Raw genomic sequence first — 26,900 nt, forward strand, 5'->3', positions numbered from 1 at the left:
TTGAATTTAAGTCTCTGCATGTTCTTCCATGTTACACCAGTAGAGGGCAGATTGGTCAAGTCAAAATGAACAAAATTACATTTTTCTACTTCATCTGATCAAACTTATAAATTTTTTTTGGAGGAGGAAAACAAACCGACCTCCTGAGGAAAAAGTCCAAATTGAAGGAAAAGCTGGAGGCCGTTGGAGCCGAATGAAGGTTTTATAAATCATGAAGCCTCCAGCAGTCTGGAAATCCAATTTAACTTTGCTTTAGAGAAATCCACATCATGGAATCAAAAGTTTTAGTTTGGTTCATTTTCCTCCTTTAGGAATTCGCATGAACCCAGATCCAGTTCCAGTTCTGGATTTAGTTTTATTCCAGACCCCCACCCCCCACCCCCCATTGGCGCTCCGACACAAAAACACAAAACGAGTCGACAGACAAAACGTTCATCACGACCTCCTCTGGTTCCCAACAATCGGATCTTTTTAAAGCTCCAGGGGTGGAAAAAGTTCGCTTTATGGTCCAGAGCAGGAATATTTAGCTTAGCTTCTGGAAATTATGTTAAATCGGAATAAAGCAGAGAGTTTGGATCCTAGACCTGGAACCCAGAGGAGATGATGATGATTGAATGATCGGCAGGGATGTGATCAGGAAAAAAAAAACAAAAAAGGAAGATGTCTTGTCAGAAAGAAACTATTTCTCTGGAGGAGGTGGCAGATCGGAAAACTCGACAGAGATCACATCCCCGACGACAACGCGTCTGATCCAACGCCAAATCCGACGTTTGATCAGACATCCAATAAAACACAAACAGAATCACCAACATGCAGCTTCACGTTTTTATCGTCGTTCTGATTTTGTTCCCGGCTTAGCAGAAACTACATGTGGCAATTCCCATCCGCTCCACACACACACGCCGACAGACACACACACACGCCGACAGACACACACACACGCCGACAGACACACACACACGCCGACAGACACACACACACGCCGACAGACACACACACACGCCGACAGACACACACACACACGCCGACAGACACACACACACACACCGACAGACACACACACACACGCCGACAGACACACACACACACACACGCCGACACACACACACACCGACAGACACACACACACACACCGACAGACACACACACACACACACACACACACACGCCGACAGACACACACACACACACACGCCGACAGACACACACACACACCGACAGACACACACAAACACACACTTTGGTTTTGCTTCAATCCTGAAAATCAGTTTCAAGAAAACAGAAAAACTAAAAACTCCTCCTCTTCCTCTGATGAAGCCAAACATTTTCTGCTTTCAATCGGAAACTGGAAACAAAATTCGCGGTTTCCCTGTTTGATTTTTAACACCTCAGTCAGAACACGGAAAACCGTTGCAGATCTTTCCAGAACCGCTCTGGTCCGACTCCGCGCTCTGTCCGGCACTTAAAACAAAAACGTTTTGGTGTAAAAATTATTCCAAATCAACGATTTGTGTCCTGGTTTAAGTACCAGAGAGGAGCCTTAAGATGCGCGGCGAGCTTCCGATTAAACACTTGGTTTCTGGAAAAAATGTGGCTCCCATCAGAACCAGCGAAAGCAACAAAAAAAATTATCTTAAAAGCAAAAAAATATTTTTTTATGTTTTTTTTTAAATCATTAGTGATGCTCTGTAAGGGGAGGACAGAAAGAAACCCCAGCTGCCTGTTCAGAGATGCTACAATCCTGCCGAGTCCAAACTAAACCTCATTGTTCCGAAACGAAGAAACCGGATCCGAGCAGGAAAAGGAAAAGTTATTGCTGCTGCAGGAGGGGGGAACCCGTCTAGCGTGGTCCGGTAGAGCCGGAGCTGGTTTCATCGCTCCCTGGTCCGTCAGGAAAAGAAAACCTGAACCAGTTTCACTCAGCAGCAAAAAAACAACAAAAAAAAACAACAGAAATGTTCAGAAGTTTCTGGGCTCAAAGCCGAGTCCAGTTCACGGATAACGCCGCAGTTTGGTTCTGGTGGAAAACTGGAAAAGCTCACAAGTTTGGCTTCAAATTTACACGGACATCCAATCAGAACCAAACGTTCATCAGATTCACTGCATCAAACTGCGGCGTTATCCGGGCCTGGGCTCAGAACCGGACCGGAGGAGCCCGGTCCGGGCTGCAGAACAAACATTGGCATCTAATACATTCAACTACGCGTGACAAGTCCGGGCTTCCGACGCGCCTCAATGAAAACCAGAAGGAATAAAATGGAAAGGGAAGTTTCAGCTGCTGTTCTGCACCGGCGCCAGACCCGTTCGGGTCGACTGAGAGCGGATCGGAGGTTTCTGTTGCAGCGGTTCACAGTAAAAACAGGAGCTGCTCCCGTTTTCCCCGTGCACGCCATCAGATCCACGCAGGAAGTTTCTGCGCTTTTGCTCGTTCTTCTAATTCATGAGGGGAAAAGTCGCGCTGCGTTTAAAGAAAGCTGCCATTTTTTATTGCGACGCCTCGGAGAGCGGCGTCCGGGCAGGACAAGGTGGCGGGTTGTGGGTTTGTTGCATAACGGGCGCTGCGACGGGTTTGCTGTTTGTGCTCTGCTGCTGCAGCAGGACGGGGGGGGAGCGTGCGCCAGGGAGGAAGTAAGGCACTTAAGTGAGAACGGCGGCGTCAGGGGCGGGTGAGGGGGCGGCGGGCATGCACGACTCGGTTTGGAGTCCAGGTTGGAGCCGGTGCAGAACAACAAGCAGAACTGTGAGGAACCGGCCGGAAGGTTCTGGAAGCGAGGGATGAAGAGGAAGATGATGAAGAGTAGTGTGGAGCAAAGACGTCTGGCGAAGCCCGGAGTGTCACGATGCTCTGCGGAGGAGAAAACACTCCGGTTAGGACGGCGAGGAGAAACCCGACTGCTGCAGCGGAAGCAGGAAGTGGAAACCGTAGCTGTTAGCCACCTGCTTTAGGTACTGTCCTGCTGGCGCGGCGGCTTCTCCTCCGCATCGTCCTCGTCGCCGTCGGTAACGGGCCCGGAGTGGTACTCGGCCACGTAGAGGCTCTTGTCGATGCTGCTGGGGATGGGCTTGATGTCGGTCACCAGCTGCTCCTCGATGGCCTTCAGGTTGAAGCGGTCCTCCGAGGTGATCAGGTTGATGGCCAGACCCAGGTGGCCGAACCGCCCTGGTTACCATGGAAACAGAGGATTAACGTCACGGCGCTCCTCAGGTTAGGGTCACTAATGTTACCCGACCTTCTTTTATTTAAAAAGTAATTTTATAGTATTTTACTAATAAAAATCTTTTTAAAAAGTATAAAAAAATATATTAATTTATACATTTTATTTATTAAAAATAAAAAAGTCAAAACGTTAAAGACAACATATAAATTTATACCTTTTAAAAATGAATCTAAAAATAAAAATCCTGAAAACTAAAGACTATTTTTTAATCTTATGCATTTATAGTTTATTTAAAATCAATCCAACAAATAAAAAAGAAATTTATCTTTAATTCATCATTTTAAATAAAACATAAAAATCTGAAAAGTTAGAATATTTATTTATATAATTTTATCTAAAAACAAATAAACCATTTGTTTATATTTTATTCTAAAAAAAGAACTATCTTTAATGAAGGTTTACTTTTTTATAGAAGCACAATTTTTATTTATGTTTTTAGCTACAGAATTAATTAATTCATGAAGCTGAAATTAATGTTTCCAATTTATAGTTTCCAACCTGAAGACCAGAAAAATAAATCCCATTATTTACTGGTTCTGGTCGTTTTGCTGAGAAAATTAAGTGAAATAAAATAATGCATCCGACAACATGTAAAAAAGTAAAAGGTTCTGTATCGTTTTCAGATCAGGGAAACGAGTCCGGACCTGTTTTCCTGACCCGTTTCCGGACCCGTTTCCGGACTCGTCCACCCACCTGACCTCCCGATGCGATGGAGGTACGTTTCTGCATTTTTAGGGAAATCAAAGTTGATGACGACGTTCACAGCCTGGATGTCGATTCCTCTGGTGAAGAGATCTGCAGCAGCAGGAAGCAAAACAAAACGTTTCCACAAGACGAGCAAAAAATGTATTTAAATTAAATCTGCAATCCTAACAAAATGTCTTTCACACCATTTGGAGTCAGAAGGAAAATTTCAATAACATTATAAAGGTTATCAATAAGTTTTATGGATAATAAATGAATATTCATCACATAGAAAAAACCCAAACAAATCTTAAGGTAAACAACCTTCGAGTTAAAAGCTTTAACACAAAATAGAAATTATTTTAGTGATTCTAGTCGATTTAAAACTAGAAAGTTTTTGTCTGATTTAACTTCAGATGGAGAGAAAATATATTTTTATTTGCTGTATGAAAATTTCTGTTTTAAACAAATTTAGGCTTTAAATCAAACTACAGATTTAACTTTATTGCCAAACTGTGTTGTCTGGATGTCAAGCACTTTCCAAACCTTGAAAAGGAAAAACTTTTCAAGGATTTCAAGGATTCCAGGTGAAGACTCACCGGTGCAGACCAGGTTCCTGCACAGCCCGTTCCTGAAGTCGTGGAACACGCGGTTCCTGTACTCCTGAAAACAAACGGGAACCTGTAAAAACAGAGACCCAGACGAGCTGGACCGGGACCGGGAACAGAACCGGGTCAGTACCTGCATCATCTTGGCGTGGATGTAGAAGCAGGAGTATCCCAGCTGCGTGATCTTCTTGGCCAGCAGCTCCACCCGCTGGGTGGAGTTACAGAAGATGATGGACTGGTTGATCTGCAGCTGCAACCAGAACAGAGAGCAGACCTGTCAGAGCTCGACCCGGTTCTTAAAGCCACGGTGCGGGTCTGTGGCGGGTCGGCGGCGGTTACCCTGGAGAAGAGCGTGTTGAGGCAGTGGACCTTCTGGCGCTCCGTCACGTAGGCGTAGAACTGGGTGATGCCCTTCAGGGTCAGCTCCTCCATCAGGTTGATCTCATAGGGTTTCTGAAGGTGCTTCACCTGCAGAACCAGAACCAGAACACGGATCAGACCAGGGCAGAAATTTACCCCAGAAAGAGGCAATGACAGGCAGGGATGTCCAAAGTGTGGTGCGCGGGCCAATTGTGCCGACCACATCCACCTGCGTCCATCGTTTCCCTGGACTTGGCCCGCCTTTTCCCAGGATGCATTGCAGGACGAACAGGAGATTTCTGATCTTATAACAATGGCGGACGCAGCGGGAAAGGTGTTGAGTTTGAATCGTCAGCTGATTTTTTTTTTTATTCGTTTTGTTCTTTTGTCTTTATTTTATTTCCTGTATTTTCATATATTTTTTATTCATGTCTGAACGCTGAAAGTGCTCAAACTAAAATAATCTGAACTGGATTCTTTTTATTTTGGATCTAAAATGATTTACACATTCCTGTGCTAAAAAGTCAGATTACTTTAAATAAATTCTGCAGCAGACTTGGTAGAAAAATTCACAGAATTATCTGGGATTTATTTTATTATTTATTTTTATGTTATTTCCTGGGAGTTTGGAAATTTATTCCTCTGTTCTGGTCCAGATCTGGGAATCCTGGATTCGACCTCCTGACATTTGAACCTTTAGCTTTGACTCACAAACTCCTCCCAGATTTGCTGACGTTCCCGCGGCCTTCCAGGGAAAACCGTACGGCTGCGGAGAGGCCCGTCCTGCTGACTCACCATGAACTTCTGGACGCTGATGGGGAAGGTTGCGGAGTAGAGCAGGATCTGCCGGTTCTTGGCCAGAAAGCTGATGATGTCCTCGATGAGAACCACGAAGTCCTGAGAGAGCAGCTTGTCCGCCTGAGGAAGAGGAGGAGGAGGAAGGTCAACGCGGCGCTCCAGAGCGAGCGGCAGCAACACAGACGGGCTGTCGTCATGGTTACCTCGTCCATCACCATCATCTGGACCCGGTCCACCTTCGCCACGCCTTTCTTTATCAAGTCCAGGATGCGGCCGGGCGTGGCGATGACGACATGCACTGCAAGCAGAAACACCATTAAATCACCTTTTATTTTGCTAAATTTCTTTTTTCTAAAAAGCAAAGTTAGAAATGATAGAATATATTTTCAAAAAGTGGCTTTTATTTTAATTGTCTTTTCTGTGAGTTTTAGAGTCGGGCTACGGCAATTTAGCCAAAATAAAAGGAAAAAAGGACAAAAGTTTACCAGAGAAAATCTCTTAAAATTACGATAAAGCCTCTAAACGCAGCTCAGTCCGTCTCAGTTATTCACACAAGTCCTGCTACTGATAATAAACTCTGCAAAACACAAAATATTACCAAGTGTTTCTGTTCAGTTTCTACTGAAAATATCTTGGCACATTTAAAATAAGAAAAAACTAACTGACATATAACTCTTCAGCAGGAAACTGGAGCTATTTTAACAAAATAGTTCAAAATATTGATTAAAAAAAAAGTTCAAGATCCACTAGCAGAATTTTTTGGAATATAGAACAATTAAACAAATAATATGTTGCCAGATATAAAGATGCACCAAAAAAACCAAACTGTGAGGAAAGACACTGAACGTTTTCAATCTGAGTCGGGGGATAAATTCTCATTAAATTTCTGCTTTTTTCTCCTCATATTACTGCTTTATTCATCATAATCAACTTTATTTATCAACAGCAGCCACAGCTCAAACAAACCGCAGAGAAAAACAAAACAAAGATAAAAGAAAACATAAATAATGAGACAAAGTTGAGCCCACAATAGTGAATTAAAAATTAAATATAAAAATAATAAAACAGCAAAGTTACACAGTTAAAAAGATCAGGATTTATTCTGGTTATTCAATGAAATAAATAAAGTCTTAGCCTGGCCCTAATATTCCGTCATAGATTTCAAAATCTAAATAACTGGAAGTCGCTTGTCGAACAAAATGGCCGCCCTGCCATCACTATGGAAACCCGAGGAACGCACAGATTTTTCAAAAACTAACTCTTCAAAGAGCAGAAATTTGCTGAGTGAATGAATGATAGATTTTGCCGGTATGAGTGAATGAATGATAGATTTTGCCAGTGTGAGTGAATGAATGACAGATTTTGCCGGTATGAATGAGTGAGTGAATGAATGAATGATAGATTTTGCCAGTATGAGTGAATGAATGATAGATTTTGCCGGTATGAATGAATGAGTGAGTGAATGAATGATAGATTTTGCCAGTATGAGTGAATGAATGATAGATTTTGCCGGTATGAATGAATGAGTGAGTGAATGAATGATAGATTTTGCCGGTATGAATGAGTGAGTGAGTGAATGAATGATAGGTTTTGCCGGTATGAATGAATGAGTGAGTGAATGAATTATAGATTTTGCCGGTATGAATGAATGAGTGAGTGAATGAATGATAGATTTTGCCAGTATGAGTGAGTGAATGAATGAATGATAGATTTTGCCAGTGTGAGTGAATGAATGACAGATTTTGCCGGTATGAATGAGTGAGTGAATGAATGAATGAATGATAGATTTTGCCAGTATGAGTGAATGAATGATAGATTTTGCCGGTATGAATGAATGAGTGAGTGAATGAATGATAGATTTTGCCAGTATGAGTGAGTGAGTGAATGAATGATAGATTTTGCCGGGATGAGTGAGTGAATGATAGATTTTGCCGGTATGAGTGAATGAATGATAGATTTTGCCAGTGTGAGTGAATGAATGACAGATTTTGCCGGTATGAATGAATGAGTGAGTGTTACCGGTCTCGTCCAGGCGCATGATGTCGTCCCTCAGGTTGGTTCCGCCGGTCGTCGCCATCACCTTGACTCCGCCCAGATGTTTGCTGAGCTGGATGCAGATCTGGCTCATCTGCAGCGCCAGCTCCCGTGTGGGCACCATGACGATGGCTGCAGCAGAGCGCAGAGAAACGTCAGCGACGGCTCCCCGCGGGCAGCAGCGGGCGGGGGAGGGGCGGACTCACCCTGTATGTGGTCCTTCTTCAGGTCTATCCGCTCCAGCAGCGGGATCAGGTAGGCGCCGCTTTTCCCCGTGCCGTTCTTCGCTCGTGCCAGGATGTCGCGCCCGGACAGCGCGATGGGAATGCTCTCCTCCTGCAGAGGAAATGACATCATCACCACCAATTGGAGGAAACCTCAGACTCCGAGCCGCTGAATGAACGCGGCTTTATGTGACGTTTCAAATCTGCTTCTGTGTGACGGAGCAAAACAAACACTGAAAAAACTCAAACAGTCACGCAGATAAAACACAACAGTCTTCCCAATCCGCCTGAGAAACTGTTAAGTTTTCACTAGTGCCACCTTCTGGTTAGGAGGAGAACTGCAGCATCCAAACCACACCAAATACACAAAATTATCAAGTGACCAGCTTAATTTAAAAGTCAGCCAGCTGATAATAGGTTTTATATTATAAATTGACTTTAAGCTTCATAACGAAACCTTCAGTTAGTTAGCTACAGCTTTATTAGCAACAGTTTCTGCATCGAGGCTTTTCCACATAGTCAGGTCTTAAAGGAAAACAACGCCGTTTAAAAATATATCGTACACAAATGATCAGTTTTAGAAAAGTTTTCCCCCAAATTCGTCCCTGGGCGTCGATTTAAACACGCCAAACCCACAGGGGGCAGCGCAGCCCAAAGCTAAAACCTGTCAGCCAATCAGATTGCTTCAAAAACTTAAAATAAAAAACACGACTTCCTGTTAGGAATTAAACATGGTGTCAGGAGGTTCATATGTGGACAGATATACAGATTGAACTACTTTTAAACAACGTATTAGAATATAAAGTTAATAAAACAAGACGATGTCGACTGGGAGTCGCATTAAAGTAAATATGTGGAAACAGTGGCTCCTTATTTTTTGGAGACTGCAATGCACAGAACCATAAATCTGTTTTCCATGAACACACCAATCAGAGTTCTCTCAAATCTCCACTTTGGTCAGTTTTCATAAATGTTTTTAGTGACATAAAACTGAGTTTTCACATGGATGAAAACCGTCAGTTTCCGTCTGCATCTTTTAGAAACCAGGAAGGAAAAATTATTTTCTGTTTTCTCAAAGCGAAGCGTTGAAGCTGAACCTGGATCGGCGACGGTTTCTCCCAGCCCATCTCAAAGATTCCCATCAGGAGTTCCCTTTTCAGGCAGTAATCTTCAAACTCGTTCCCCTTGGTTGCCGTGACGTCCTGCAGCAGAACACAAACACAACATCAGAACCGGCTGTCCCAAATCGGACCGGGCTTGCTGCGGCCGGGCCGACACTCACTGAGGTTTTGACCCTGTTGTCCTTCGGGGGGAGCTGTAGGCATTTCTTCCAGTCGTCTCCAAACTTGATTCCGCCGCCGTCCTGGTTGCTCCCGGCTGGATTCTTTCCTTGAGTTGATGCTGGGGGTCCTGCGGCAGGTTTGGTCTGTCCTTTGAGCTGCCCGTTCTGCTTATTCAGTCCCATCACGACCGGACCGAGGTTTTCCGTTCGGGCTGTTGCCATTTTTCCTGAACTTCTGTTTGTTTTTTTAGATTTTTGTCTCTTAAATTCTGTCGTCAGTAAAAAATCCTAAAGTTTAATAAAGCGTTCAACAATATTCTCTGTGTGTCCAAAGCGCTTTGCAGAGAAATGGCTCAGTAATATTTACATATAAACACGAAGCTGCAGCTCATCACAGTGACCGCTGCAGAGCCGACAAAAACAAAACTAGTTTTTACACAAAAACTCTTCCAAATGAAGAGAAATCTGCAACCATGTGCAGAAATAGACTCGTCCACGATATAGAAAAATTATACGTGAACAAGCATCGAAGTGGTTCCAGTCCTGAAACAGAACAACTAGGGCAATCTGCACCAAAATGAGTTTCTATCGTCAATAATATCTCTGCTTTTTACTGCCAGTCCCAGAGAGCTGCTGCATGTCCCTGATCCAGAGAACAGGAAGTCCAACTTTGTACACGGTCGTCTCCAGAAAGCCAGAATTTCATTTATCTCCACTGGGAGAGGTTCTGTTTCTTCATGTGTGGAAAAAAAATAAAGTTCCAACAAGGAATTTAGTCCAAAGCAGAGAAGCTTTCCGCCCTTGTAGAGTCCTCAGTGCGTTTCCGTTGTGCTCCGGGTTTATTCCTCCTCCTCTCCGTCAACACCAGGGATGATCCGGTCGGCCCGAAGCGTGCAGCGCCGCAAACTCCCCGCCTCCAAAAGATCCAGACCAACGACTCAAACGTCCCACCTGGAAACAAACGATCCAAACAAAACACTTCAGACTCCAACAGGCAGGATGAATCATCAATCAACTTTCAAAAAGCAAAGCCACGGCGCTTCTGCTTTCTGTCTGAAAAATACTGAAGAGTAAAACGTTACAGAACTTGATCAGGATTTAACGACTGAAAACCAAAATGTTAACGTTCAGAGGCAGTGAAACCAGAAAAACAACCTCAGGATGTGTTGAGATGTTTTATTTGTCTACCAACTTTAAAAACAAGAATTTTCTTCTCAGATCCTCTTTCAGAAACCTGAAGCATCAACAGCTTCTGGGTCGTCTTTAAGGTGAAAAAACACAAGTCACAAGTTCACCAAACATAATTTCTACTTTTTTAAATCTGTAAAATAACCTTTTCAGCAGAAAACAGTTTTATGGCCATTTCTAAATAAAAATGCAGAAATGGATAATTTTAATCACATTTTTTGTAACTAAGCCTGATTGAAAAAATCTCTGCTTTAAAGGCTGTTTGCACTGTAGAGAAATCAGTTTAATAGTCAAATCGCGGCTCGTTTCAATTTAATTTGGCCCAGTTAGCCTTTCAGGATGAGCTCAAAGCAGGCCGGTGGAGTTTGTTGTTTTGATGCTTCGCAGGTAAACCCAGCAGGTGTGTCCAGAACACACCTGCTGGGAAACAGAAACAACTGAAAACAGAAACAAAGTGACTCACTGAAGGTTGGAGGACTCACGTTGTTTAAGCTACGGCTAATCACAACTTAACGTTAACTTTAACTTTAACAATCACAGTCAAATTCAAACTAATCTCTGAATTGATATATTAACATACATTCCAGTTTGCGGGCGGTTCTGATGGGTTTTCTGGTTCTATTTGAGTCGAGAAGCTTTAAGGTGGCGTTGAAACTGCGCGTCAGGAAAGACATTAGCAGCTAACGGCTAAAACAAACTTAAACTAAAATCCGAGCGCAAACACTCCGACTAAAAACCACACAATTTACTCCTTTAAATGCAGATAAAGTTGTAAAAACCTAATTTTTAGTAATATTATACAAACTTGGACCTTTATTTCGTTATGAATATTTGACGCTTCATAAATCCAACACAACAACGAGCCGTTAGCACGGAGCTAACGAGCCAACAACCGGGTTTTAACCGGCAGTGAGCCTTCCAAAGTCCGATAAACATACCTGAAAAGCTGCGTTACTGTACGAGCGATGCTCTGAGTGCGGTGAATTAACAATTTTCTTCTAAATTAGCTGAAAATATCTTGAAATAATTCGTCTCTATTGTGTTTCTTCTTCCTTTAAATCAACATGGTCGCCTCCTCTTCTTCGATGAATCCCTGCGGCTTATTATCAGGCGTCTGGGGTGACGTTGCTGCCACCTGCCGCCAGACTGCAGTATGGCGGCTGTTTTTAGCCTGAATCCACAGCTCTGAATTAAAACAAGTCTACATTATGAATAAGAAGAAAACATATTATATACAAGTTATGTTAACTTATAGTAACAATACTTTTATTTCATTATGTTTTTGTTACAATGTGACTTTTCCAAACTGAATAAATGTTATGAGGTTAGAAGTTTGTTATGAAGTTAAAAGTCAGAATATGTATAATAATCTTTTTTACATACGATTATGTGAAAATCTTACATAAGATTAGGTGGGTCGCTAAATTTGGCTATGTATGGCGTAATATTCTTCAGTTTGTTTTATAAATTGTGACATTTATTTACTGATTACTTTCTCCAGGGTATTTAGCAGAATATGGAGGACTTAGCCTGCTAAAAATAACAAATAAATGAGAAAATAAATAACTACAACATAATTTCCTAATTTAGTATTAAGCATGGGGTAAAAATAGTATGTAGTTTTACTGTTTTGTCTTTCTTTTGGTTTTGCTTTTTATTTCTTTATAATTCATGTAAAGCACTTTGAACAGCCTTGTTGCTGAAAATGTGCCGTACATTACCTAATTTATTTATTTACTAAATACAAAAAATATTTCCTTGCATATTTAGTGATTAATTTCCTAATTTACCTTCAATTATTTCAAAAATAATTATTTATACATTTAAAATTTTATTTAGTTTATTTATATATTTTAAATTTTATTTTCTCATTTAAATTTTTTTTCATCATTTATGTATAGATTTTATTTAATCTTTTATTTTGCATTTTATTTCATGATTTATTTATTTAGCTTCAATTTTCTTTAATCATTTGATAAATGGTGAAATAAAATTAAATGTTATTCCGAGGTTTTTTATTATTTTCTCCAGGGTTTTTTGACGCGGTGCAGTAAAACTTGACAGTGAATATATTCCTGAACGGTGGACAGTTTCTGCAGCTGACTGTAAACATCAGATCTAAATATTCCAACAGACCCAAAAGGTTCTGGTAGTTCTGGTTTATTGCACTCTGGAGTTTGCTCTTTTCACAAACAGCTGTAAACATCAAATTACATGTTGGGTCCAAACAAAACAATATTAATAACAACACAGTTAATGTGGAAGGAACTTCCTGTTTCCTGCTGGATGCTGGAGGAGGAGCAGGAGGTTCTGTTAAAGGCACGGCGGGTCAGAGTCAGAACCTTCACAGGAGAATTAGTTTTTACTTTGAGAATGTTTCAGAACCTGAGGACAGATTTTCTCCTGCGGTTCTGAATTTTCCTCTAATCAGAACCTGGAACCCGTCAGTCGGATCCAGTTTTGCTGTGCAGTTCAGGTTTAAAGTGCAGTTTTACTTCCTGTGGTGGCAGAACCGACCCGACGAAGCGGCGCTAAGTCTGCGGCGAGGCGCCAGCGGCGTCTGGCTGGAAGACCATCCGGATCCGCGACACGCAGATGTCGCAGGCAAACTGCGTCTCCTTGCAGACCTGCGCCAGGCTGAGGAAGCCGTGAGGAAGGTCGTCCACCACCGTCAAGGTCACCGCCTGGCCCATCGCCCGCAGCTTCTTCGCAAACATCACCGAATCGTCCAGCAAGGCGTCCAGCGCCGACGCCTGCAGGGAAATGAAGCAACCCGTCAGTCCAAACTTCACCGTGTTTTATCATCAACACAGAGTGGAGAGGAACTGTCAGAGTCCTCAGCTTGTTCAAAATCTGAAAAGTGTGGAGTGCACATACGTTCAATCCGGGGGCTTGGAACTAGTCAAAATTTGACTAGAGTCAAAATCTACTTGTGGGCAAAGAAAATAATAAAATCAAGCAAATAAACTCTCACTTCATTTCTTAACAGTAAAGGTTTGTTATTCATCCAAAACCTAAAAGTTTTTTTGCTTTATTAGTAGAAAGACGTCTAGTTTTCAAATTGTTTTGTTCTCAATTTAACAAATTTATTCTCAGTATAAAAACAGGATTTAGGTTACTTTTATTAAATACTCTCTATATTTAGCCAAACTTAACGAATTAGATAAAAGCTGAAATCAGCTTTTCAGTTAAACATCCTGGATCGACGCAGTTTGTTGTAGTAGTTTGGTTATAAAAAGATTAAAATTTTGTGTTGTACTGAAGATTTTCCATTAAAAAAATGGTCAGCAATAATTTCACCCAGTGAGGGGTAAAATAAATAAAAATAGAAATTTATATCAAGCATGGGTCAAATGTGTCTTGAATTGAAAAAGCTAAATATAGATTTTATTTTTTTTAAATTATTTTTTCCAATTATTGTTCCAGATATTCTTTTTGTAAAATCTTGTTTTTCAAAATATCTTTTCAGGCTTTAGTTTTACAAACTTCATGTTTTTTTTCCAATTTCATTTATTTATTTTTTAAATGAAATTTTACTTTAGCAAAAAAATAAATAAATAAATCACACCGACTTGTGAAATTATGAAATTATTTTCAAACAGCATTTTACAGATTATGTTCCACACTTCTGGGGGCGGGACGTTAGCAGCAGCTCTTCTATTGGTCAGTGCGGGGCAAGTCGAGCGTTTCTATTGGTCAAATTTTCCCCCATAGTTTCTGGGAACCTGCTGTGAGTTCTGCCTCCCAAACAGAACCCGTCTTTCTTTCACCTGGATTTTTAGGATGATGCATAAACCTTTAGATCCTGGACCATGAACTGGTTCTGATCCGGGTTCTGGTTCTGCTGGAAGTTTCTTCCTGTGAAACAACGAGTATAGAAATAACCTGAGCTTTTCCTTCCTGTCTTACCACCAGGTGAACCGGCGGCAGGCCCTTCAGCAGGCCGGTCGGCGCCAGCAGAGGAGACACAAACGGGTTCCTGATGACGGGGTAGGACGTGGGCAGGACGTAGGCGTGGCATTCGGACCGGAGCGGCTCGAAGCCGTCCGGGTAGTGAAGGATGTCGGCGGTGCCAGCCGTGGCGGCGCCGGCCGACGCCCTGCGATGGTCGGTGCCTTGGCGCGGCGCGGTCCGGGTCGGGTCCAGAAGGGACTGGATCCAGTTGGAGGCTCCCTGGGTGAGGTCGCTGAGCAGCAGGGCCGTGTCCCGGCCCAGAGCGCTCAGGCTGCCGCGCCGCTCTGACGGCTGGATCGTCTGGAAGTCCGAACCTGGAGGGACCGGGCCGGGTCAGTACCATTAATCAAGTGTACTACTGTTAGCACATTTCAGCAACAAGGCAGTTCAAAAAGCTTCAAAACACAGAAATAAAAACAGCGTGCCGTCAATAAATGAGAAAAACAATCATCCCATTTTGATGAGCCATCACCAAAATCACAGACACTCAATAAATAAATAAGTTCATCAATGTTTCATTGATCATGTTTCAAAATCCCATCCAACCTGCTGGATCTTTAGATTTAAAGGAACTCAGGGTTTCAGCTGATTTTCAGTTTTCTGGAAGTTTGTTCCAGATCTGTGGTGCATAGAAGCTGAATGCTGCTTCTCCGAGTTTGGTTCATTCAGTTTTTCCTTCAAGTTATTGAAGCCACTTTAAAATACAGATAGAATCACATGGATCCAGTTTTATTATTTCCCTTCCAAGGAAGCAGAAATCTGACATCCGACGCTTCCTTCAGCCGTTAGGATCGCTCCGTGGTCCATTCAGAACATGCACACTTTTTTTTTTACATAAACTCTTTCTCAAATAATCAGATTTCACTCTGCTCAGTTCTGCTTTAGGGCGTCCTGTCACTTTAAATCCAAAAAAGCTGCTGCTGGCTGGCGAGTATAAACTCAACGTTTACACTCGCCCGTCAAAATGGCTGCAAACGGACGTTCAATTATACAACCGTACGCCTTTGAAATGATGTACAGGACATCATACATTTATTTCAACAGCAGAAATACTAGTGAGTAACAGTAAAGGCGATTGGTGTGCAGCTGGCCAATCAGACGCTTGGGTTTCTCTGTAGCGACACGGAGCAGCAGATCAAGTTATTTCATTACAACCTTTAGAACAGGAAGCAAAAAGCTGCTCTAAAAATGACCATTTTAATTAGATTCACAAATTTAATTATTATATTCAATAATAAATGAGGACCTATAGAATATATTAAAAAGAATGTCAATATTTCCAATTTCATTTAAGTCATCACATACAGTATATGACTGTAAGAAGATCATTTAGAACCGGTGTTAAGGAGGAAAATTAAACCATTATGTCTTTAAAAAGGTGAATATTAATTAACTTCCTGCTGATCACAGAAAGCGGTGGGCAGGGGGGCCACGGATCCCGGCCCTGGGAGAAGCTGTGAGTGGCCCTGGAGGCCGGTATTAACCTCCCCCCTCCTCCCTCATCGTCCCGTTTACACGTAATTCTCCTCGCTGACCTGCGTTCCGCTCCCGCGGCGCCGGAAGGTTCTGCTGGGCTAAACGAGCCGCGAAGCCCCGCCCACTTACCTGCGTAGGCGTTGATGCACCTGGAGAGGACGCCCAGAGGCAGCAGGGGGTCGATGAGCGTGAGCAGACGGGAGGGCGAGGCGTCGGTGGTGAGCAGGGTGGCGGGGTAGGCGGCCATGATGCCGTCGGGGACGCGGATGCCGGCGGTCAGCGCCTTCATGGAGACGGTGATGCAGAGGTTCCCCCCGGCGCTGTCCCCGGCCAGGCAGACCCGCTCCGCCGTAGAACCTGGACCGAACACGGTCACATGGTTCTGTCATCAATGTTTCCACCAGACACTTTAATCACCGTGGTTGTAATTCCATCAATAATAATAAAATAATAATGATAATAATATATTTAGTTATTAATTTAATCATTTCTTTTCAATTTCCTTCAGGGATGAAACAAAACAGGAAATAAATAAGTTGTTTTCAATTTTAAATGAAAATTAATGAGTAGATAAGAGAAAATAAACAAGTAAAATTATAAAATTAATAGAACACATGAAAAAGTAATAAATGAAAATATAAAGTTGAGAATAAATAAATAAGAAATAAAAAGATGATTAAATAAACAAAAATTAAAAAATGAAATACATTTCAAAATAAATGAGGGAATAAACAAAAGAGATGCATTTGAAAATAAATAAAAAATATAAATCAGATTGAATACATTTTTGTGGGTTTGCTTCATGAAAAGAAACATCCAGTTTTTATATTTATTTAGGTCTTGACTAAAAAAAGATTTTGTTGGTTCTGAGCAACAAAAACAGGATTTCTGTCTCTTTCTTTGAAAATCTTGTGTTTAGTAAAGTTTAATAAATTAACTAACAGCAGCAAAGTAACTAGTCCGGCTTGTTGCTCAGATTTGTTTTATCTGCACTTTACAAAACAAACTACGCTGCAGGTCTCGCTATTGTTACTGAAATCTGGAGGAAACTGTTGCAAAGCAGCGCTGGAAAAACTCCCGCTTTCTCTTTGCTGCAGGTCCAAACAATTCCCTGAAAAAACTCTTTCAGTTTATCTGAAAACACGGCGGCCGGAACGCACAGGCAGCGCCAACAAAGATCACATTTCTCCTGCTTGGCTCTGAACACAAATCCTGCAGGTGAAACCGGGCCTCACGCGTTCTGACCTCAGGTTCTGCAGAGGACGGGTTACGTTTGTTTAGCGTACATTTATTCCTCACAGCTTCTGATTTCAGCTTCCCAGAAGTTTCTTTAGCAGCGTTTCTGGTCGGTTCCTTTATATTTTATAATGTTGATTGAAAAACAGATTCGATTATATGATAAAAAACAATTATAATTACAAATTTATGATTAAAATCTGATTATTTTTATTTGTGCATTTTTTTCTCATCATGTCACAAACTTTCTGAGGCCCTCCCTGCATCCTCTGTGTGGCCCCGTGGGGACCACACCCCCATCACCATGGAGGAACCCAGCAGGAAGGTCAGAGGTCAGGGGAGAACAAAACAGAGCCTTTTGGGCTGCATGCTGATACTGCACTTCCTGCTGAGGCAGGGTGGTGGCAGCACCATGCTGTGGGAAGTCTGGGCCCAAACAGGCAGCTGGAGATATTATGGGATCAGAGCAGATTCATGGGTTAGAATGGCCTAGTCAAAGTCCAGAGCTTAATCTGTGGAAAAGCTTGGAAACTCCATCTATAGCTGGTGGACGAGGAAAGTAATGATGTGAAATTTATTTTACAAAAAATATTTCAGTAAAATAAATTATATTTCAAACTTCAGACGAAAAGAATCGTTTTGCACTTCAAGACATAAAATGATCGAAAAAGAGGAACTGAATTGTTTTTACTCAGATTTTCTTTTTCATATTTTTTACAAGCTTGGCGGTACCGAACAGAGCAACTTTTTATGAGATTAATCGTCAGAAGAACTGACAGATTACTTTGTTTACTATTGTGTATTATTGATTATCACTGGGCAGTAGTTGGTGGAAGCGTCTTCAGTGTTTCCTGACATGAAGCACGTACCCAGCAGGTGGCAGTGTTTCAGCGCCCAGCAGTAGGCGTAGAAACATTCCTCCAGCGCCCGAGGAAACGGAGCTTCAGGCGACAGAGAGTAGTCGACGGACAGAACCGGGACGCTCAGCTCCTTCGACCAGTTACGGAGGTAATTCTGAAGAAGGAAACAAAAACACGTGGTGATCCCATCTGAAACGATTAATCACGATTAATCAACATCCAAATTAATCGTCAAAACATTTAGTAAACGATTAATCGTTAACTGGAATAAACAGACTGACATAAATGCTATTTGCTGAAATAACTCCACAAACGGAGCTGCAATTAAGCCAAAACTCTACAAAATAAGTCTAAAGTTTGAATTTAAAATGAAAAAATGTTTATTTTTCTGTAAATCTGGTCTATCCAGAACTGGATTTCAGTTCTGTTCAGTTCAGTTTCAGTTTCACATTCTGTAAAAAAACTAAGCATCTTTTTCTATCCAATTATTAGTCTGTTAATCCAACAATTAGTCACCAGATCAGCTGCAGATTCTTCCTTTGCTACAAATCACTAAAGGAATGTTGTTCAAATGTTTATTTTCTTATTTAAAAAGGTTTTGTTCATTTGGTGCTTTAGTGTTTTTCTAATATTGTATCAATAAGTTTAAGTGGCTACGTAAACTTTATGCAGAACTTGCCGATTTTTTCTGATTAATCAATTAATCATCAGAATAATCAATTATAATAATCAATAACTTTATTCTGTTCTGCAGCAGACTCAGTCAGCTTTTCTCAATAATGTATAAAAAGGATAAAAGAAAAATCTGCTTGTTGAGCCAATTTTTATTTTTACCGAATTAATAGTTTAATCAATAATCATCAGATTAATCAATCAATCATCAGAATAAGTGCCTAAAACAATGATTGCAGCCCTAGATCCGATTCCTAATCCTCAGGGAGTTTTAGCAGCGCTGCGTTCGGTTCACCTCGTGGGAACGGGACGTCTGGGCGACGAAGCCGCCTCCGTGGAAGTGGATGAGCAGCCATGGCGACGGCGGCTTCTTCTGCAGCCAGGGCAGGCGGGGCGAGGCGATGGGCGCCACGTCACCCGGGGAAAACCCCAGCAGCTCCTCGCTGTCCTGAAATACGACAGGAGCGCCACGTTGTTGCAACAGGGGGAGAAACAAATATTTATCATGTCTGACATTAAAACTGTTTCAAGTTTAGTATTTGGTAAAATTGCCTTTGAACTGTCTGTATTCTAGGGTGCATCAAAAAACCGATTCACATTCAAAATCGCTAAAAATAAAGTTAAACAAATCCACCATCTGTCAGCCTCCAAATGAAACTGTTTGCTAGCAACACAACAGTATTTCAGACAAATCTTTACCAAATAAATCAAATCAAAAGTGGAAAAACGCGGCGTTTGCACATGAAGATGTTGAGCTGTTACCAAGTGATTAGTAGTTCTTACTGGTCGGCACTGCTAGCTAAAAGGTTCGCTGCAATAACTCTAAAGAACTAATCATAAGCATTAGCTCCGCTACGCTAACCCACAACAACAACATGGTGCTGAGAGGAAGCTAAAGCTACAGCGCTAAATTCAACCACGCTAATGTGTTTACATCTTCTGTCCATTTTTATACGGATCCTGTGTCTCTTATTTTAAATAAAATTATTCAAAACTAACTACTTGAAGAATTTATTACAGTTGAGAAACAAAACAAAGCAGTTCAATAAAATTTTATTGAACTGAAATTTTACAAAGCAGCAAAGTTAATTAGTGCTTTTGAATTTATCTGGAAAAATTAACCCAGGGGGAGCTAAGCAAGCTAAATCTGAGCTAAAACAGCAAACTAAACACTTTAGTGGAAGTATGCCTCTCATCTTTGCTTGAATTTCAGGTTCAGTTTAATTGATTTGTTGAACCGACTGGCCTGGAAGAGAAAATAACTCAAAACATTCTGGTTAAATGTGTTTTTTCACAGCACAGCAGAACTGGTCCAGCAGAAACGCTGCAGAATCTCCTGCTTTCAACTAATCTGTTTATTTTCAGCCTGATTAATGCAGAAAACAATCTGAGCTGCTGAGCATCATTTCTCTTTAGTCGTCTGCTTCCTGTCTGAACCAAAACCTGACAGCACCGCCTGCTTGGACGTTGAGTTACGGCTCCATGTGAATCAACGTTTCCCCCGGTGTGTTATCAGCCTGGCGGGCTGCCAGGCTTTACTTCCCTCCTACCAGGCTAAGCATTGTTTGTGTATTTTAAGTAGGGTTTTTTATACACTAGTAAAGACAGATTAAGCTACGTTTATAGTTTAATGGGTCAACTGGCCTCACAAGCTATTATTTCTAAATTATGATGCAGCTTTAAGTTGTTGTACCTTTTAACACTTTGTAACAGAAAACACGGTGGGATGCCAGTGGGCTGGGCCCTACCAGCAGGTTCTGGGGGAAACCCCGCTCACCTGGCCGTCCCGCAGGTCGTAGGAGATCAGCCTCATGTGGACCGGCCCCGGGCCCCAGTGGGCGACGGGAGGCGACACGCTGGTGGACAGCCTGGGGTCAGAGGCCAGAGGCAGCCGCAGGCTTTCTGGAGGCACCGTCAGCGTGAGGTTGACCTGCACCGGGTTGGAGGCGATCCGGGTGAAGCCCTGGGAGGAAAACAAACACGAGGAATGAAAGTCTGCATCGCAGCAGAGCTCCTCTGCCCATCTGATGACATCAGCAGCTTTTGACCCTGCCTACTGATAAAATGTCGGACTCTGTGACGTTCCAGAAGGACTTCCAGAAGTGCAAGTCCAGATTCTGGGTGATGCGTTCGAACTCGGCGCCTCGCAGCTCCGGGTTGATGACGTACTTCCCTGAGGTGAGGAGGGACAGAGCGGCCGTTCCTGCAGGAAGAGGAAAACGCATCACATCGAAGCGGGAGCGTTTTCACTGACGCTGTTTTCACATCAATACAGGAACAAAGTCGGAACATTTGTAATATTTCCAGCTGCTGCGGATCAAACAAGCCAAACCCGCTGAGTATGGCGTGATTTGGTTGAGCGCAGAAACCAGACACAGTCAGACTGATCTGAGCGCATATATCTATGTGAAGGAAGAATAATTAGATTCATGTTTAAATTTCATGAACCAGAGTTCACTTCAACCGAACCCAGACCGAGGTTTGGAGGACCAGAGGTCAGAGGTCGTTCACGCCTCACCAACCAGACCGGACTTTATAGGCAGACGGACTGGAGTTGGATTGAAGTGGACTGAACAGGGCTGGTGGGAATAAACCTGGAGAGCCTCACCTATGCCAGACTGCTGTCTGCCGTACGTCTCTCCGTAGGAAACCATGCTGATGACGATGGTCTGGAGGAAAGGTCGCAGAGCAGGAGAGAACTGCCAAACCAAACAAAAAAAACTTTATTTATCCCAGAAAATGACAATTCAGTCTGCAGCTCTCTGGTCAACATAACCAAAAAATAAAAATACAAACAATCTGATGCAACCATTTCTATGACGGCGTGTTAGGGCTGTAAGAGAGAGGACAAAGTGGGAAAGGTTGTTTTCTAGCAAATTTCATATAAACAAAAGCAGATATTTTGAGAATAATCTCAGAAAGTTTCTAACAAACATTTTTGAGTTCCAAAAGTCGAAAATTTGATCAGGATTTTTTTTTTTTTTTGAGGAATTTTCTGAGTATTAAAAGTTGAACATTTTCAAATGTCATTCTGAAATTCATAAAACACAAAATAGATAAATAAATAAATCAACGCAGCAGCACTTAAGGGATGAAGGTGTGTCGATCAGGACAGGTGGGAGCGTAACGCTGCCGGCTCACCTGGAAGCCCAGGCAGCGTCCGTAGAAGCAGGCCTTGTGCATGGAGCTGTACTCCTGAACGAAGCGGTCGCTCAGGTCGGCGTCCTGCGGCGAGTACAGATGCCCGTGGGCGTTGTCGTGGATGAGCCGCTGGGCGAGGTGGAGCAGCGCCCGCAGCTGGCAGAGGGCGCTGCAGTACGCCTCCATCTCCGCGGCGTTGTGCTCCGCCCTGAAGAAGGCTCCTCTGCAGTTGGAGGCGATGTAGCGACCTTTATGGATGATGTGCACCAGGCAGGACTGCAGCACCTGCAAGCAGCAGAGGAGAAATATTAGACGCAGCAATTATTTTAGTTAGCAGTTACTCTATCGATCTCTTGGTATTACCCTGAGGTCTGACTGTGTGCATGTTTGTTTGTCCTGTTTATCTCTGTGTTGTTCTGTGATCGACCGGTACCAGTACTGGGTCACTCTCCGGGGTGACCCCACCTCTCCAGGGTGACCCTGCCTCTGGTTTGATTTGAATGCGTATGTGAACGCCAAGCGGACCGGAGACCGCTCCAAAAACAGGAAGTGGACTACAGCACAGGGCATTCTGGGTAAATGCAACCAAAAACTCATGCTAGCCTAGCGCTAGCAGGAGAAATGGTTCATGGTCTTTCACCAAAGACTAAAGAGAAATCCTCCAATCACTAAAATCTGACGCCTCCATTTTTGTTTGTTGTCTTCTTCAGAGGTTTTTGTGTTGTTTCCTTCAGAGGTTCTTGGCACAGCGCCCCCACAGTTTAGGAGGGGAACAGGTGTTTCAAAGCATTTGGATCATTTGACTCAAAATGGAACAAATGTTGCAGGTTTGCTCTCCAACCGGCCGAGTCTACCAGAACTTCTAACAGATCCTGAAAGTGCGCCTCACCTTGACCAGCGTTCGGTATCCGTTTGCAGGCGTCTGGGCGTCGAAGTCGTAGTGATGGTAGACGGCGGTGAAGCTGGCCACCACTGGCTCCAGGGCGCGGCCATGTTGGCGAATCTTCCTCATACATGCCACCAGGCGTTTGGTCACGGTGCCGTACGGCGACTCGGAGGGGCCACTCAGGACACAGATGTTCTCCTCACAGACCTTATCCAGAGCTGTGAACACAGCCGAGTGGTCCATCTCTGAGTCTGGAAGGAGGAAACCAGAGAAAGGAAACTTTAGCTGCGGTTTATATCAGCCTGTGGCGCTATCAGCAGACATGTGATGCGGTCGGTATCTGCAGAGAAGAAGACAATCATCAAGGTTAAACACACAGGTCCTGCTGGGCTCATCCCCGTTACTCACCACTGCGCTGATTAATCTGAACTCGTGTTATCTGTTCGGTCAAGGGTTGAATTCTCAAGGCAGGACTTTGAACCGAAGAGAGAAGCTGACTGAGTCTGCTCCAGGGCAGAATACAGAAAATATTCACACCCCTTCGACAATTTATCATGTTGCATCCTCCTCTGGCTGATAACGATTAATCCATTATTCTGAAGATTAATCTATTAATTAGATTAAAAAACTGGCACATTCTACAATTTTTGGTTTACATAAGAAATACACAAAAATGCACATAAACAAATATTTTAGTTTCCTTTTCAATAAGAAATCAAACATTTTATTGCAGCCTTTTGATGAATGTTTGATCATTTGTAGCAAAGATGCATCTGCAGCTAAAAAACACTTTAACATAAACATCTTAAAAGCTGTTTCTGCTTCCATCAATACGATACAGGGCTGATCTGGTGATTAATTATTGATTAACTGACTATAATTGGATAGAAAAAGTAGATTAACATGAGATTTTCTTTTAGGTGAAGCTAAAACCGCCACTGAAGGAGTTTTGGGTTGAACAGTTTTTCAGATAGAAAAGATTCTTTAATCTTAAATGCAAAATGTTTATATTTTTGTACAGTTTTGGCTCAATTACTTTTTTTTCTGTTAGACTTCATTTAACGATTAATCAATTACTAAATTAGTTGACGAATATTCAATAATCATGCTTAACTGTTTCATGTTTTTAAAACATCTCCAGCTGAGTGAGATTTGACGGAGAAATTCTGTGAAGACAGATTCAAACTGGGTCTGGACTTTGACTAGGCCATTTTAACCCAGATTTAGATCCATATTTCTTCCCCATTGACATTACCACCACCATGTTTCACTGCCATTTTTAATGAGCATTTTGAAGCATCACATTAGAAACAGTGAAATTCAAAATAAAGGTTTTTACGAACGCTGGAGGAGCTTTTTCCAAAAAGAGTTAATGCGCTAAAGGAGAGACGGAACTTAGTGAAGTGTCCCATCCACCCACTGGTGGGTCTCTGCCTTACCAGAGGAACGGAAAACGTCTCTGGTCCATGTTAGCTTGCAGCCTTAACTTCCTGGTTATTACACCTTTATGTAACATCAACATCTGACTGATCAGAGAAAAAAGGAAGCACAAATCATTTCCTTCCATTTGACATTAAGTCTCTACTTATTGTTGGTTTTTCACATTGAAGTTTGTGGTTGAAAAGACAGAAGATGTGGAAAGGTTTCTGAGGAGTGAATACTTTTTCGTTGCTGAACATTTGAAGGTAAATAATCATAAACAATCCGACGGCCGTGGCGTGAGGGCCGACCATCAGAGACTCGTGTGGTTTATCTTTCTGCAGGACTTGTGTTGATTTTCCTGAATGTTGTGTCACTCAGATCGATAAGAAGAAACATCTGAAAACAGAAAAACTAAAATATCCTGAGTTAATCTTTTAAAATGAGGAGGAAATGTCGGGTAATCAGTATTTGATTAGAGTCAGCCTGAATGTTTTTATACAGATCTTCCTAAAAAACATCGACAGCTTCCTGCAGAAACACGAGCAAATATCCATGCAGGGACCATTTTCTTACAACAAAACATGACGATTCATGTGTTTTAAATTTCAAACACTGAATAATCTGTGCAGAAATATTTTACAACAGGAAACAACAGGCTTTGACTCATCCACAAAGCTCTTAGAATGGAGGATCGCTGCTTATCAAAACGTTTTCAACAATTAATGTGATGCATATCCTCAAAAATGCTGAAATTAACCAAATGAAGGAAGTGCTCCACTTATCTTTTTATGTTATTATTATTATTATTATTCAATCCTTCATTTAGAAATGTCAGTTTCAAACTAAATATTGAGTTAGGAAGCTAAACAATTAGCTGGTTTATATTTCATTTGGATACTTGACTTACTAGCTAAATGTTTAGCAAATATTTGGGAGCTAAATATTTAGATCCAAACCAAATATTCAGTTAACAAGCTAAACATTTAGCTTCCAACTAAATATTTCGGTAGAAGATACATTTTCAGCTTCCTAACTAAATATTTAGTTTGCTAAGCTACAATGTGGCTCAGCCTCTTGGTTCTGGTGAAAAGGAATCCTAATTTTTCAGTACAAGAAGATATTCTGGACAATTTCATGCATAAAACATCTTGGAGACAGTTTAATATAACACAACACAAAGACGTGAATTCAGAGAACTGACCTCAACCTGACAAGAAACCTTCAGGATTATTTAGACGGGCTAATGTCAGCCAGGTCCAACATCAGTGTCTGACCTCAAGAATGCAGGAATTCAAATAAACACACTCCTAAACATTGAGGAAAGCCAGAGTAGTTGGTGCTTGGATTCATTAACATTTGCTGTAAAACATAACTACCATGTAGTTTGTAGGTGTAATTAATTTCCGGTCCACCTGAGGCAGGCAAGTTTCCTGAAGCCACACCTCTGCTTCCAGAAGTTTCAGCTATTTTAAAGTTTTTCTCTCTAACTTTGACCACAGACCTTCAGCTTTTTAAACAGGACGCTGCCCTTCCAGGACTGGGAGCTCTTTGTTTCCCAGCGGAACGTCCCAGTTTCCCCAGAATAAAAGCCGCTGTGGTCCTTTCAGTTCATCAGCTGATGGATGACGTGGAGCTGTCAACCAGCCTGAGCTGAACACACACCGACGTTTGTCCCGCTTCCTGTCCAGAATGCCCCGTTTCTGACCATTACAGCTCAATTTCTATTTCCTGAATCACTCTGAACCAAACACAAGGCTGAGCGCGACCATTTCCCCTGGAGACAACTTCGCTCACGACACCGAGTTTGGTGACTTTAGTTGGGAATATGAGCTCCGTGACGAACCGGAGACACGCGGAGGCATCGCTGGGGGGTCACAGTCCCGATCCGCGTCGAGTTGGTGCGTTAAAAAACATTCAAACGCAACAAATATGCGATTCTGTGGTGTTTTAAACCCGCATGTAGACTCACCGATCCGCATCTTCTTCTTCCTTCATGTTCTGACGGATCCTGTCCGCGCGCTCCTCCGGACGCGGGAGCGCGCGGACCTCAGGCTGTTAGCTAACAGAAGCAAAACAGTTAGCATAAAATAAAATAAAATAAAATAAAATAAAATAAAATAAATTCAATGGAACAGAATCAAATTAAAATAAAACAAATCAAAGAATGAAATTAAATATAAAGTTAAATTAAACATAAAAGTCAATTAAATAAAATAAAGTAAAACAAATTAAATTAAACAGATAAAAATGAAATTAATCTAAATGAAACTAAATTAAAATTAAAGCAAATTAAAAGTTAATTACATGAAGTTAGACCAAATAAATCAAAATAAAAATAAACAATTAAAAAAAAATTAATCTTGAATAAAATTAAAATCTCACATTAGCAATGAATCAATATATTGATGTAAAAAAACGTTCTTTTTTTATTTCAATTCCTTGTGATGTATAATTATCTTTCTGGGAGTTAATATTTAAAACTTTGTATGTTTATATAAAAACTCATCTAAAGCAACATGTTTCATCTGAAAGAGAAATAAAAAAGATCAAAATTATGCCAAGATCATGTAAAATTAAGCTAATTACAGTATTTTAACATGCAAAGTTTGTTAAAATACTGTATGGCTTAACAAATTCAATTAAGCCAGACAAAAACTTTACAGAAATAAATTTAAACATTGTTTTCACACTAACTGCTAAAAATTACACAACATATGTGCATTGAACATCATAAATCTGTGAAAAACACCAAGGATGACAGTTTGGAGTAAAAGGAGATTTTTTTTTCTCCAGCAGCCATTAGACGATGGACTGAAGAGCTGATCTGGGGTCAGCGCTGCCTGATCTGCGGTCAGCG

At 41.7% G+C, this 26,900-nt stretch overlaps 2 protein-coding genes across 3 annotated transcripts; both read right to left on the reverse strand.

Moving 5' to 3' along the window:
• Positions 1-1,817: 1,817 nt before the first annotated feature.
• LOC102237787 (probable ATP-dependent RNA helicase ddx6) lies at positions 1,818-11,487 on the reverse strand. The gene is made up of 13 exons (XM_014470161.2): positions 11,335-11,487; positions 9,209-10,159; positions 9,024-9,128; positions 7,909-8,038; positions 7,688-7,834; positions 5,872-5,966; positions 5,666-5,788; positions 4,850-4,978; positions 4,644-4,760; positions 4,502-4,565; positions 3,912-4,013; positions 2,938-3,160; positions 1,818-2,845 (listed from the first exon to the last, which is right to left on the reverse strand). The coding sequence occupies exons 2-12, from the start codon at positions 9,428-9,430 to the stop codon at positions 2,943-2,945; spliced, it is 1,452 nt and encodes a 483-aa protein (XP_014325647.1). The 5' UTR covers positions 9,431-10,159; positions 11,335-11,487; the 3' UTR covers positions 1,818-2,845; positions 2,938-2,942.
• A 1,053-nt stretch (positions 11,488-12,540) lies between these two features.
• LOC102217205 (hormone-sensitive lipase-like) lies at positions 12,541-26,087 on the reverse strand. Of its 2 annotated transcripts, none has more exons than XM_023344953.1 (11): positions 26,013-26,087; positions 22,625-22,872; positions 21,736-22,020; positions 21,203-21,293; positions 20,652-20,797; positions 20,372-20,557; positions 18,890-19,042; positions 17,932-18,076; positions 15,956-16,183; positions 14,306-14,664; positions 12,541-13,149 (listed from the first exon to the last, which is right to left on the reverse strand). In XM_023344953.1, the coding sequence occupies exons 1-11, from the start codon at positions 26,020-26,022 to the stop codon at positions 12,928-12,930; spliced, it is 2,073 nt and encodes a 690-aa protein (XP_023200721.1). In that variant the 5' UTR covers positions 26,023-26,087; the 3' UTR covers positions 12,541-12,927. The 2 variants fall into 2 exon arrangements, with proteins under 2 accessions (XP_023200721.1, XP_023200722.1); XM_023344954.1 differs by lacking the exon at positions 26,013-26,087 and adding an exon at positions 25,545-25,998.
• Positions 26,088-26,900: the final 813 nt, after the last annotated feature.

Source organism: Xiphophorus maculatus, chromosome 13, assembly GCF_002775205.1.
Source record: "Xiphophorus maculatus strain JP 163 A chromosome 13, X_maculatus-5.0-male, whole genome shotgun sequence".
In the NCBI taxonomy this organism is placed as follows: domain Eukaryota; kingdom Metazoa; phylum Chordata; class Actinopteri; order Cyprinodontiformes; family Poeciliidae; genus Xiphophorus; species Xiphophorus maculatus.